This window comes from Taudactylus pleione, unplaced genomic scaffold (genome assembly GCF_031769625.1).
Source record: "Taudactylus pleione unplaced genomic scaffold, aTauple2 ptg000497l, whole genome shotgun sequence".
Lineage (NCBI taxonomy): Eukaryota > Metazoa > Chordata > Amphibia > Anura > Myobatrachidae > Taudactylus > Taudactylus pleione.
This window is the reverse complement of record NW_028284899.1, coordinates 181,750-195,749: the sequence shown is the minus strand read 5'-3', so window position 1 is coordinate 195,749 and position 14,000 is coordinate 181,750. Positions and strand designations below refer to the sequence as shown.

Here is a 14,000-nt window from a genome sequence, read left to right as displayed (position 1 = left end):
ACTGTAATAATTTTCTCTGAATTTATCAATAAGAAAGCTTTTGGCCTAGGAGTTGCCGTGAAAAAAATGGCATCTACTCTAGGTCGTCGTCATTCAAGTAGGTTTGAGAACCACTGATCTAGACACTATCCTCCAGGGCCGTAACTAGGGTAGTGCTACCAGTGCCATGGCACAGGGCAGGGGGGCACTGTTTGGGCCTGTCAATTTTCCTGTTTATTATCATTCTCTCTTGTAGCTTCCTCTTATTTCATCCCCAGCATCTCCTGACCTCCCCTATCTCTTCCCTGGCCCTTCCCCCATGAGGACATGGCCCTCTTTCGGAAGCATTATCTTCTCTCACTATTTTTAAAAAGATGGGGGTGGGGGCGTCACCAATGCTCTCTCTGGCACAGGGCACCAAAAAGTCTAGTTACGGCTCTGCTATCCTCTCATATATATGACACGTATATTCTATGATCATTATATTATATTGTCTACAAATAGAGTAATGTGACTTTTGCATTTTCCTATTCACACTGTTGAGCCACATGATTAAGCTATTACTATGCTTTCTCTACTCTCTTGCTGTGGGAGAGTATACGGAATGGTTACACCTGGTGCATATGCCAGTGTTGTATATCTTGACGAATCATGCACTGAATCTGACTGAACTGTCTATGCAAACCCATGTTTTGAAATGACTTGTGTCTAGGTGGCACCAACCTAGGTAAAGTACAGTATGTGGTTGCTTACTTGTTGCTGCAAATGATGATCCACGGGCCATGTTCCCTGTAGTTGATCCTCGTCAATACAGTCAATGTGTTTGTGTGTGTTTGTATATATAATCTCATACTCATTGGCATACACTAATAAACATTTACATGCTTACACACACTTAGAAAAAAAACTACGCACATTCAGAATAAGAAACGCTCAGACCGTTCTCTACATTGCTTTTTTGCCTGCTTTAAATAATAATTTTACCCAGATCAATAACCCCTGATAATAAACACGGGAGACAATCACTTAAAGAACATCTTTATAACAGTATCAAAAAATTTACAATGTGCACAATAAAAGCCAAGAGATAAGTACAGTTCTGTCTTAGTGCACAATTGCGACATCTTATAAAGCAAAATATTTTGGGGGAAATAAAAATAAAAAAGAATTTAAAAAAAATAAAATTCTGAATTTCTGAACATTGAAATTGTAACGAGAAATTAGATATATTGAGATGGAATTTTTTTCATCAAACACATCCAGAAATCTCTAAAAAGCTTATTACAGATCTATGGCTTCATACTGTGCGGAGATGTTGGCATTACTTTCTGCCAAAAGTCAATTTAGATTTACAAAAAAAAAAGGCTTTTTCACTTAAATGAAGGCTTTGCCCAGTCGTTATGTGATAACATTTTCTTACATAACAGATATTACTAAGCTATAACCTATATCATGTCTGTCCTTCGTTGATGCCCAAGATCCTGTCGTACTCCCTGCACCTATGGATGATCACCCTGAGCTATTTAGTGAATGCAGCTGAACCGTAAATAGGGCATACATGGGCATAGCATGTCCTAATGTGTTACATCCAGATTCCGCATGGCACCTTCTCTATAGAAATCACTGAATCCTACTTGATGCCATCTCAGTTCAGAATAAAGCTGCCGTGGTTTCAGGGATAGCACCTACGTTCGACTCCTTACTTTAATTAGATAACGTTTCTGATTGGTCTCCTCACTATTTCAAAACTTGAAATCGGTATGTAAAAGCACCTCTCTGGATTTGGCACATACATCAGAATATGATAACAGTCTGACTGAAGTAGAATACAAAAATAAGCATTCGTGAAAACTGTCGCAGATCAAAACGCGTTATTTGTATCTCCGTAAATACAAATATTTAACTATGAAAACAGTAGAGATATATATTGGGATGAGAGTGGCACTTTACCACTGATTAGTAATCCTTAAGCGATCGAGTCCCATCGTGCAGCCATTTTGTGTGGTGCGGACCTCTGTGCAGTCGTCGTTGCTAGTTACGCCTTCTCCTCAAATGGCGTATGCACACCACAGGCTGAAATATGGCACAAAAAGCAAAGGTCACTGAGTAAGCATAACAATGCACACGTTATTGTCCAAAGGTGAGAAGGGAAAAGCAGGCAGACAGACATTTAGTGAAAACAATATGACAGAATATAAGAGCTCTCTGACCACAGGCTCAGGCTGTGGTAAAACGTTTGTGTAAGGCCTAAAAAGTTTACATATTACTAAACCTTTTCTATATCCATTTATATAAAGCACAGGTTCTCAAACTCTGTCCTCAGGACCCCAAACAGTGCATGTTTTCCAGGTTTCCTCATAGAAACACAAGTGAAATAAATATGTCCACCTGTGGCTCTTTTAAAATGTGTCAGTGAGTAATGAATACACCTGTGCACCTGCCAGGAGACCTGGAAAATGTGACCTGTGTGTGGGGTCCTGAGGACTGAGTTTGAGAACCACTGTTATAAAGTAATGTTAGATTTAATGGCCCTTGTAAATCTAGTTAAATATTGTATTTAAATTTTAAACACAATTATTATAATATGATCTGCCTAAGCCCATAAATCAGTCGCCTTTTTCTCATATCCTTGGGCCACCTAATAGGTTCTTTCTTTTCCTCTCTCAGTGTGGGGACAATTCAATTGGTCTTGATGTCTATAGGTTGTTTGCGTTCAGGCTGCTCCCCCCGGGAACTCAAGCCCACCAACATTGCAGGATAAGATGCCCACCAACATTGCAGGATAAGATGAGTCTGCCAGGAATGTCCCGTGTGGATTTACTCTGAAGCTCTCAGTTCCTGCCTGTCCATCCCTCATTGTGCTTACACCACCACTGAGCTATAAGCTCCTTGTATAACAAAGCACTGCTCATCCGCCAAGCACTCACTTGCACTGGTATTGGGGATCTGCACTGTGGGCCGTCAGTATCTCTCTTATGTTTTCTGGAGGCGCTAGTCCCAAATCCTGTGCCCTCTGCCATCGCTGCAATCGGGTGATACCTGAGGGCAAAGCAAAAGTTCCAAAGTTCAAACAAGGAGCATTTCTCGGTTTAAATAGATTTTAAACTGAAACATTAAAACTACTTGCTAAAAACAACTAGAATAGTCTAGCGGTAATACAAAGTACTCAATGTCAGACAAGTTGGCTCGTAAAATGAAGACCTCCATTGCATACAACAGTTTTGCCACTCTATAAATAATTGGTTCTCTGCATATTGACTATGGGGGGGGGGCAATTAAATTAGTGACTATGGCTGCAAGGTGCCGGAGCTACCTGCCAGGGGTGTGCATGGAGGAGGAGCCAGGGCGGAGCTAGAGAGCTCCCGCATGGTAATGAGGTTCTTACCATGTGCCACGTGTGTTACTCTCCACTATTTCATGCACCAAAATCAATGTTTTGCTTTATATGTAATAACTAAAAAACAAAGCAGTGAGCTCTATATTACATTGGTAAATAAGAGTCCTACCTTTCTACTTGCTACATACCTTTTCTATCATAGCCCGAGTCTTTATTATATTATTATACCTCACCTGTACATGGTCCAAAACGCCAGTCCAGGTCAAACTGAATAAGTTCCTGTAAGGCAGATGGTTCTGGGGGTGGAGCGTCTGCATGACAGGAGACATACATTAATAGACAAAGGTAGGATACACTACTTGCTCACACTCACTAAGGAAAGAGTCCTATTGTAATTCGTCAATACAGGTAAGTAACAACAAATTTTGGATGGAGATGTGTAATTGCATTTACTTAACGTTTGCAGTTGTTCCTGCTTTAGGCCCCAGTTCATGTCTGGAAGAGAGCCTTAATAAACTAATAATGGTATATTTCAACTAAACCTTGGTGGCTGGATTTGTTTTGGCTAGGTGTTGGATGGTGCACAATTCCCCCCTTATAAAGCTGGCCACACATCTAAACATTATCTGTCCAACCAGCCAACTAGTTGATTGGTTGGAATGAAAATCTGGTAAGGAATACAATCAGCAATTTGCTCCCAAACGCTGGAAAATGGACCAAAACTGTTAGAACAAATAGTTTAGATCAAACATTTAACAAACTTGTCTGACCGACCATTTTCATCTGTTTTCTGGCATTTAGGAGCAAATTGCTGATCATCAGTTACTCCCATACATTACCAGATTCTCATTCCAACCAATCATCTAGTTGGCTGGTTGGATGTAAGTTGGTCTAGTGTGTGGCAGGCTTAAGGGGTCTATTTACTAAGCCTTGGATGGGGATAAAGTGAACGGCGATAAAGTACCAGCTAATCAGCTTCTGTCATGTCACAGGCTGTGTTTAAAAAATTACAGGACCTGGTTAGCTGGTACTTTATCTCGTTCCAAGGCTTAGTAAATAGACCCCTAAAAGACCGTTATACCTATTGCAAATGTTGCCCATGAATGTCCCCCGAATACATTTCTCGCCCTAAAGCAGATGGTCACTCAATTTATATGCGAAGACAAGAAACCAAGGGGTAAATTTACTAAAGTGAGAGTTTTTAGAAGTGAGTTTTAAAAGTGATGTTGCCCATAGCAACCAATCAAATTCTACTTAACATTTAACTAGCACCTTCTAGAGGATAATAGCTAGAATCTGATTGGTTGCTATGTGCCACACCACTTTTAAAACTCACTTCTAAAAACTCTCACATTAGTAAATTTGCCCCCAAGAGTTAGAGCCCTCAGTGTTCAGCGCTGGCGGATAGGTCCCTGATTTCAAAAAACATTACTATGCTGGCCCAGAGCATGTAATGGCACTTTCCCTGACCTGACATCTCTCTCCTTGGGTAAGACTGCCTCTATTGTTTGGTCCCATTCCGGTTGGCTTCCTCAGACCCGCTGTCACCTGTTATTGTCCTATCTCTTCCATTTTGTAAGGGACTCTATTACTTTGGTTTTGCTCCCTCTCGATTAAAGCAAAGTCTAAAGAGATCCTCCTGTCCCCCTCCTCTCTTTCTCTCCCCTTTTTTATTCTTTCTTTTTAATCCCTAATAGAACTAACATTGTTACTATCCTCAGCGTAGGAATCTCTGTTAGGTTATTGCTGATGTCTGGAATAGAACCTCTGGATCACTAGCCAAATCATGCAACGCCTTGGACTTTGCATTACCTGCCTCCCATGCGGCTCAAAAATAATAAAGAACAAATAAAACCTTTTCTTTTACAACTTACTCCATGTAGCTGGCAGCAAAATTGTGACAAAATCGCTATGATGCCTCCTGACTGGCTCATTACTTTACATAGGTGCAGAATGGACCACAAAACATGGTGCTACATCAAGGCTTGTTACATAAGGATCTACTCATTCACCTTTTCAGTGATGCCTGGGCAATAAGGTTTTCAACGTACCAAAAGACAGTACTGTGATGTTATTTACCTAGGGCACAGGTTCTAAAACTCTGGCCCTGATTCAGAGCCGGACGCTCTGACAGCGCTCGCTCTGAATAAGGGCCGTACCTCTGAATTTAAGACCACCCACCCACAGCTATAGCGAGCGGCCAAAATGATGGTCGCGATGGTCAAGACCATCGCGACCTTTGGGCTTGCGACGAGACCCTTGCGGTAGGGTCTCGTTGCCGCAAGCCCTGGAGTGCTTTCGGCTCTATCAGAGCCAAGAGCATCCCACTGACATCACTTGTGATGTCAGTGGGGCCGGCCCCAGACGGTAGGCGTTCCCATGGGAACGCCTCAGTCTGGGCAGCCACGCCCCCGGCACGCCCATCAAAGGGGGCGTGCTGTCACTCACCATCGACAGCACGCCTCCTTTGGTGCGAGACCCATAACGACGGCTTGGCCGCCTCCGTCGTGCGCATGCGCACTTGGCCAACATCGACCCGCTAGCGAGCGCTCAGCGCTCGCGAGGGGGGCTGAATTAGGCCCTCTGTCCTCAGGACAACAAACAGTGCATGTTTTCCATGTCCCCCACAGAAACACAAGTGAAATAATTAGTTCCACCTGTGGATCTTTTAAAATGTGTCAGTAAGTTATGCGGGCCATACACGGGGCGATTTGAAAATGTACAACACCTCAGTACTTTTTCAAATTCAGCCCGATGCATCGCATGCTGCTGTGAATGGTAAACGATGCATCTTACAAGATGCTTCAGTTACCTATTTAACAGCATGATGGATCGCAGATCTTATGGTATTTTCGTAAGATCTACGATGCCGCTGTATGACGGCGGGGACGCGCATCACCGTCGTACAGCATGCCAAACCACATACGATGTGCACAATTGACCGTTACAATCGATCGAAACCGTGCACATCGGCTAAAAAAAATCTTACCGTGTATGGCCGGCCTAATGACTACACCTGTTGGGTGACCAGTAAAATGTGACCTGAGGGCCGAGTTTGAGAACCACTGACCTAGAGCAAACAGGGCTACCTATTATTTTTACCATGACGGTTGATACCATTCAAGATCAGGTGAAGTAACTAGTGGGATCCCAACAAGCTGCAACATTCTGGGGACATGGGAGACAGACCATGGCACCATCATGGGCTGTCCTTTAAGGCCGGTACACACTAGACGATGTCTAGTGTGTATCGACCTCATAAGCGACATACCCAGCGGGGGTGCCGGCATCGGCAAGTGCATAGACACTTGCCGATGCCTGCAACGATATGGCATCGTGCTAGCGACATCCTCAGATCTTTCTGCATGTACATAAAATTTGAGGATGCGACGGACGACCGGCGGGAGTGCGCATCGGGATCACGATAGTGGGTGCACAATACACATTACACGATTTGAATTTGTCATTCCGATGCGTCGGAATCTGTCAAATCATTCAAAATATTGTCTAGAGTGTCCCCAGCACAAAACTACAGGAGTGATGACAGAGGAGTAACTGCTCAGCACACACACACACACAGGGGGACAGAGGAGTGACTGCTCAGTACACACACACACACACACATGTCATACAGAGGGACAGAGGAGTGACTGCTCAGCAGACACACACACACAGGGGGACAGAGGAGTGACTGCTCAGTACACACACACACACGGGGTACAGAGGAGTGACTGCTCAGTACACACACACACATGGGGATAGAGGAGTGACTGCTCAGTACACACACACACACAGGGGGGACAGAGGAGTGACTGCTCAGTACACACACACACACAGGGGGGACAGAGGAGTGACTGCTCAGTACACACACACAGGGGGACAGAGGAGTGACTGCTCAGTACACACACACACAGGGGGACAGAGGAGTGACTGCTCAGTACACACACAGGGGGACAGAGAAGTGACTGCTCAGTACACACACAGGGGGACAGAGGAGTGACTGCTCAGTACAAACACACACAGAGGGACAGAGGAGTGACTGCTCAGTACAAACACACACAGAGGGACAGAGGAGTGACTGCTCAGTACACACACACGGGGACAGAGGAGTGACTGCTCAGTACACACACAGAGGGACAGAGGAGTGACTGCTCAGTACAAACACACAGGGGGACAGAGGAGTGACTGCTCAGTACAAACACACACAGAGGGACAGAGGAGTGACTGCTCAGCACACACACACGGGGACAGGAGTGACTGCTCAGAACACACATACACACAGGGGGACAGAGGAGTGACTCCTCAGCACATGCACACACGGGGACAGAGGAGTGACTGCTCAGTAGACACACACAGGGGGGACAGAGGAGTAACTGCTCAGTACACACACATATACACACAGGGGGACAGAGGAGTGACTGCTCAGTACACACACACACACGGGGACAGAGGAGTGACTGCTCAGTACACACACACGGGGACAGAGGAGTGACTGCTCAGTACACACACACGGGGACAGAGGAGTGACTGCTCAGTACACACACACGGGGACAGGAGTGACTGCTCAGTACACACACAGGGGGGACAGAGGAGTGACTGCTCAGTACACACACAGACACGGGGGACAGAGGAGTGACAGCTCAGTACACTCACACACACATACGGGGACAGAGGAGGGACTGCTCAGTACACACACACACACAGGGGGACAGAGGAGTGACTGCTCAGTACAAACACACACAGGGGGACAGAGGAGTGACTGCTCAGTACACACAGGGGGACAGAAGAGTGACTGCTCAGTGTACACACACACGGGGACAGAGAAGTGACTGCTCAGTACACACACACACACTGGGACAGAGGAGTGACTGCTCAGCACACACACAAGGGGGACAGGAGTGACTGCTCAGTACAAACACACACAGGGGGACAGAGGAGTGACTGCTCAGTACACACGGGGACAGAAGAGTGACTGCTCAGTACACACACACACGGGGACAGAGAAGTGACTGCTCAGTACACACACACACACTGGGACAGAGGAGTGACTGCTCAGCACACACACAAGGGGGACAGGAGTGACTGCTCAGTATACACACACACACGGGTATAGAGGAGTGACTGCTCAGTAGACACACACACACACACGGGGACAGAGGAGTGACTGCTCAGTACACACACACGGGGACAGAGGAGTGAATGCTCAGTACACACACACAGGGGGACAGGACTGACTGTTCAGTGCGCACACACACAGGGGGACAGAGGAGTGACTGCTCAGTACACACACACACACAGGGGGGACAGAGGAGTGACTGCTCAGTACACACACAGGGGGACAGAGAAGTGACTGCTCAGTACACACACAGGGGGACAGAGGAGTGACTGCTCAGTACAAACACACACAGAGGGACAGAGGAGTGACTGCTCAGTACAAACACACACAGAGGGACAGAGGAGTGACTGCTCAGTACACACACACGGGGACAGAGGAGTGACTGCTCAGTACACACACAGAGGGACAGAGGAGTGACTGCTCAGTACAAACACACAGGGGGACAGAGGAGTGACTGCTCAGTACAAACACACACAGAGGGACAGAGGAGTGACTGCTCAGCACACACACACGGGGACAGGAGTGACTGCTCAGAACACACATACACACAGGGGGACAGAGGAGTGACTCCTCAGCACATGCACACACGGGGACAGAGGAGTGACTGCTCAGTAGACACACACAGGGGGGACAGAGGAGTAACTGCTCAGTACACACACATATACACACAGGGGGACAGAGGAGTGACTGCTCAGTACACACACACACACGGGGACAGAGGAGTGACTGCTCAGTACACACACACGGGGACAGAGGAGTGACTGCTCAGTACACACACACGGGGACAGAGGAGTGACTGCTCAGTACACACACACGGGGACAGGAGTGACTGCTCAGTACACACACAGGGGGGACAGAGGAGTGACTGCTCAGTACACACACAGACACGGGGGACAGAGGAGTGACAGCTCAGTACACTCACACACACATACGGGGACAGAGGAGGGACTGCTCAGTACACACACACACACAGGGGGACAGAGGAGTGACTGCTCAGTACAAACACACACAGGGGGACAGAGGAGTGACTGCTCAGTACACACAGGGGGACAGAAGAGTGACTGCTCAGTACACACACACACGGGGACAGAGAAGTGACTGCTCAGTACACACACACACACTGGGACAGAGGAGTGACTGCTCAGCACACACACAAGGGGGACAGGAGTGACTGCTCAGTACAAACACACACAGGGGGACAGAGGAGTGACTGCTCAGTACACACGGGGACAGAAGAGTGACTGCTCAGTACACACACACACGGGGACAGAGAAGTGACTGCTCAGTACACACACACACACTGGGACAGAGGAGTGACTGCTCAGCACACACACAAGGGGGACAGGAGTGACTGCTCAGTATACACACACACACGGGTATAGAGGAGTGACTGCTCAGTAGACACACACACACACACGGGGACAGAGGAGTGACTGCTCAGTACACACACACGGGGACAGAGGAGTGAATGCTCAGTACACACACACAGGGGGACAGGACTGACTGTTCAGTGCGCACACACACAGGGGGACAGAGGAGTGACTGCTCAGTACACACACACACACAGGGGGGACAGAGGAGTGACTGCTCAGTACACACACAGGGGGACAGAGAAGTGACTGCTCAGTACACACACAGGGGGACAGAGGAGTGACTGCTCAGTACAAACACACACAGAGGGACAGAGGAGTGACTGCTCAGTACACACACACGGGGACAGAGGAGTGACTGCTCAGTACACACACAGAGGGACAGAGGAGTGACTGCTCAGTACAAACACACAGGGGGACAGAGGAGTGACTGCTCAGTACAAACACACACAGAGGGACAGAGGAGTGACTGCTCAGCACACACACACGGGGACAGGAGTGACTGCTCAGAACACACATACACACAGGGGGACAGAGGAGTGACTCCTCAGCACATGCACACACGGGGACAGAGGAGTGACTGCTCAGTAGACACACACAGGGGGGACAGAGGAGTAACTGCTCAGTACACACACATATACACACAGGGGGACAGAGGAGTGACTGCTCAGTACACACACACACACGGGGACAGAGGAGTGACTGCTCAGTACACACACACGGGGACAGAGGAGTGACTGCTCAGTACACACACACGGGGACAGAGGAGTGACTGCTCAGTACACACACACGGGGACAGGAGTGACTGCTCAGTACACACACAGGGGGGACAGAGGAGTGACTGCTCAGTACACACACAGACACGGGGGACAGAGGAGTGACAGCTCAGTACACTCACACACACATACGGGGACAGAGGAGGGACTGCTCAGTACACACACACACACACACAGGGGGACAGAGGAGTGACTGCTCAGTACAAACACACACAGGGGGACAGAGGAGTGACTGCTCAGTACACACAGGGGGACAGAGGAGTGACTGCTCAGTACAAACACACACAGGGGGACAGAGGAGTGACTGCTCAGTACACACACGGGGACAGAGAAGTGACTGCTCAGTACACACACACACACTGGGACAGAGGAGTGACTGCTCAGCACACACACAAGGGGGACAGGAGTGACTGCTCAGTACAAACACACACAGGGGGACAGAGGAGTGACTGCTCAGTACACACGGGGACAGAAGAGTGACTGCTCAGTACACACACACACGGGGACAGAGAAGTGACTGCTCAGTACACACACACACACTGGGACAGAGGAGTGACTGCTCAGCACACACACAAGGGGGACAGGAGTGACTGCTCAGTATACACACACACACGGGTATAGAGGAGTGACTGCTCAGTAGACACACACACACACACGGGGACAGAGGAGTGACTGCTCAGTACACACACACGGGGACAGAGGAGTGAATGCTCAGTACACACACACAGGGGGACAGGACTGACTGTTCAGTGCGCACACACACAGGGGGACAGAGGAGTGACTGCTCAGTACACACACACACACACACACACACACACACACATACGGGGACAGAGGAGGGACTGCTCAGTACACACACACACAGGGGGGACAGAGGAGTGACTGCTCAGTACACACACACACACGGGGGACAGAGGAGTGACTGCTCAGTACACACACACAGGGGGACAGAGGAGTGACTGCTCAGTACACACACACACAGGGGGACAGAGGAGTGACTGCTCAGTACACACACACACACAGGGGGACAGAGGAGAGACTGCTCAGTACACACACACACAGGGGGACAGAGGAGTGACTGCTCAGTACACACACACAGGGGGACAGAAGAGTGACTGCTCAGTACACACACAGGGGGACAGAGAAGTGACTGCTCAGTACACACACACACAGGGGGACAGAGGAGTGACTGCTCAGTACAAACACACACAGAGGGACAGAGGAGTGACTGCTCAGCACACACACACACACGGGGACAGGAGTGACTGCTCAGTACACAGATACACACAGGGGGACAGAGGAGTGACTCCTCAGCACATGCACACATGGGGACAGAGGAGTGACTGCTCAGAAGACACACACAGGGGGGGACAGAGGAGTGACTGCTCAGTACACACACATATACACACAGGGGGACAGAGGAGTGACTGCTCAGTACACACACACAGGGGGACAGGAGTGACTGTTCATTGCGCACACACACAGGGGGACAGAGGAGTGACTGCTCAGTACACACACTCACACAGGGGGGACAGAGGAGTGACTGCTCAGTGCACACACACACACACAGGGGACAGAGGAGGGACTGCTCAGTCCACACACACCCACACAGGGGGGACAGAGGAGTGACTGCTCAGTGCACACGCACACAGGGGGGGACAGAGGAGTGACTGCTTAGTACACACACACACACAGGGGACAGAGGAGTGACTGCTCAGTACACACACACAGGGGGACAGAGGAGTGACTGCTCAGTACACACACACACAGGGGGACAGAGGAGTGACTGCTCAGTACACACACACAGGGGGACAGAGGAGTGACTGCTCAGTGCACACACACACACACACAGGTGGACAGAGGAGTGACTGCTCAGTGCGCACACACACACAGGGGGGACAGAGGAGTGACTGCTCAGTGCGCACACACACACACAGGGGGGACAGAGGAGTGACTGCTCAGTACACACACACACACGGGGACAGAGGAGTGACTGCTCAGTACACACACACAGGGGGACAGGAGTGACTGCTCAGTACACACACACAGGGGGACAGAGGAGTGACTGCTCAGTACACACACACGGGGACAGAGGAGTGACTGCTCAGTACACACACACACACAGGGCGACAGAGGAGTGACTGCTCAGTGCACACACACAGGGGGGACAGAGGAGTGACTGCTCAGTACACACACACACATACACACACTGGGACAGAGGAGTGACTGCTCAGTACACACACACAGGGGGAGAGGAGTGACTGCTCAGTACACACACACAGGGGGACAGAGGAGTGACTGCTCAGTACACACACACAGGGGGACAGAAGAGTGACTGCTCAGTATACACACACACAGGGGGACAGAGGAGTGACTGCTCAGTACACACACACACACACACACACACACACAGGGGGACAGAGGAGTGACTGCTCAGTACACACACAGGTGGACAGAGGAGTAACTGCTCAGTACACACACACACAGGGGGACAGAGGAGTGACTGCTCAGTACACACACACACACTGGGGGACAGAGGAGTGACTGCTCAGTGCACACACACACACACAGGGGGGACAGAGGAGTGACTGCTCAGTACACACACACAGGGGGATAGAGGAGTGACTGCTCAGTGCACACACACACACAGGGGGGACAGAGGAGTGACTGCTCAGTGCACACACACACGGGGACAGGAGTGACTGCTCAGTACACACACAGGGGGACAGGAGTGACTGCTCAGTGCAAACACACACAGGGGGACAGAGGAGTGACTGCTCAGTACACACACACAGGGGGACAGAGGAGTGACTGCTCAGTACACACACACACAGGGGGAGAGAGGAGTGACTGCTCAGTACACACACACAGGGGGACAGAGGAGTGACTGCTCAGTACACACACACAGGGGGACAGAAGAGTGACTGCTCAGTATACACACACACGGGGGGACAGAGGAGTGACTGCTCAGTGCACACACACACACAGGGGGACAGAGGAGTGACTGCTCAGTGCGCACACACACACGGGGGACAGTGGAGTGACTGCTCAGTGCGCACACACACACAGGGGGGACAGAGGAGTGACTGCTCAGTACACACACACACACGGGGACAGAGGAGTGACTGCTCAGTGCAAACACACACACGAGGGACAGAGGAGTGACTGCTCAGTACACACACACAGGGGGACAGAGGAGTGACTGCTCAGTGCACACACACACACACAGGGGGACAGAGGAGTGACTGCTCAGTACACACACACAGGGGGACAGAGGAGTGACTGCTCAGTACACACACACAGGGGGACAGAGGAGTGACTCTGTCCCCGTGTGTGTGTGCTCATTACACACACACAGGGGGGACAGAGGAGTGACTGCTCAGTACACACACATACACACAGGGGGCCAGAGGAGTGACTGC

General features: G+C 49.6%; 1 protein-coding gene across 1 annotated transcript in view; it reads right to left on the bottom strand.

Moving 5' to 3' along the window:
• Positions 1–1,005: 1,005 nt before the first annotated feature.
• The window catches only part of POLD4 (DNA polymerase delta 4, accessory subunit), a 67,212-nt gene continuing 54,217 nt past the window's right edge, over positions 1,006–14,000 (bottom strand). Inside the window, exons 2-4 of the mRNA XM_088449812.1 lie at positions 3,550–3,627; positions 2,907–3,018; positions 1,006–2,052 (exon numbers count right to left, since the gene is read on the bottom strand). Coding sequence (XP_088305938.1) covers positions 2,028–2,052; positions 2,907–3,018; positions 3,550–3,627 — 215 coding nt within the window. The 3' untranslated portion in view covers positions 1,006–2,027. The remainder of the gene's footprint in view (positions 2,053–2,906; positions 3,019–3,549; positions 3,628–14,000) is intronic.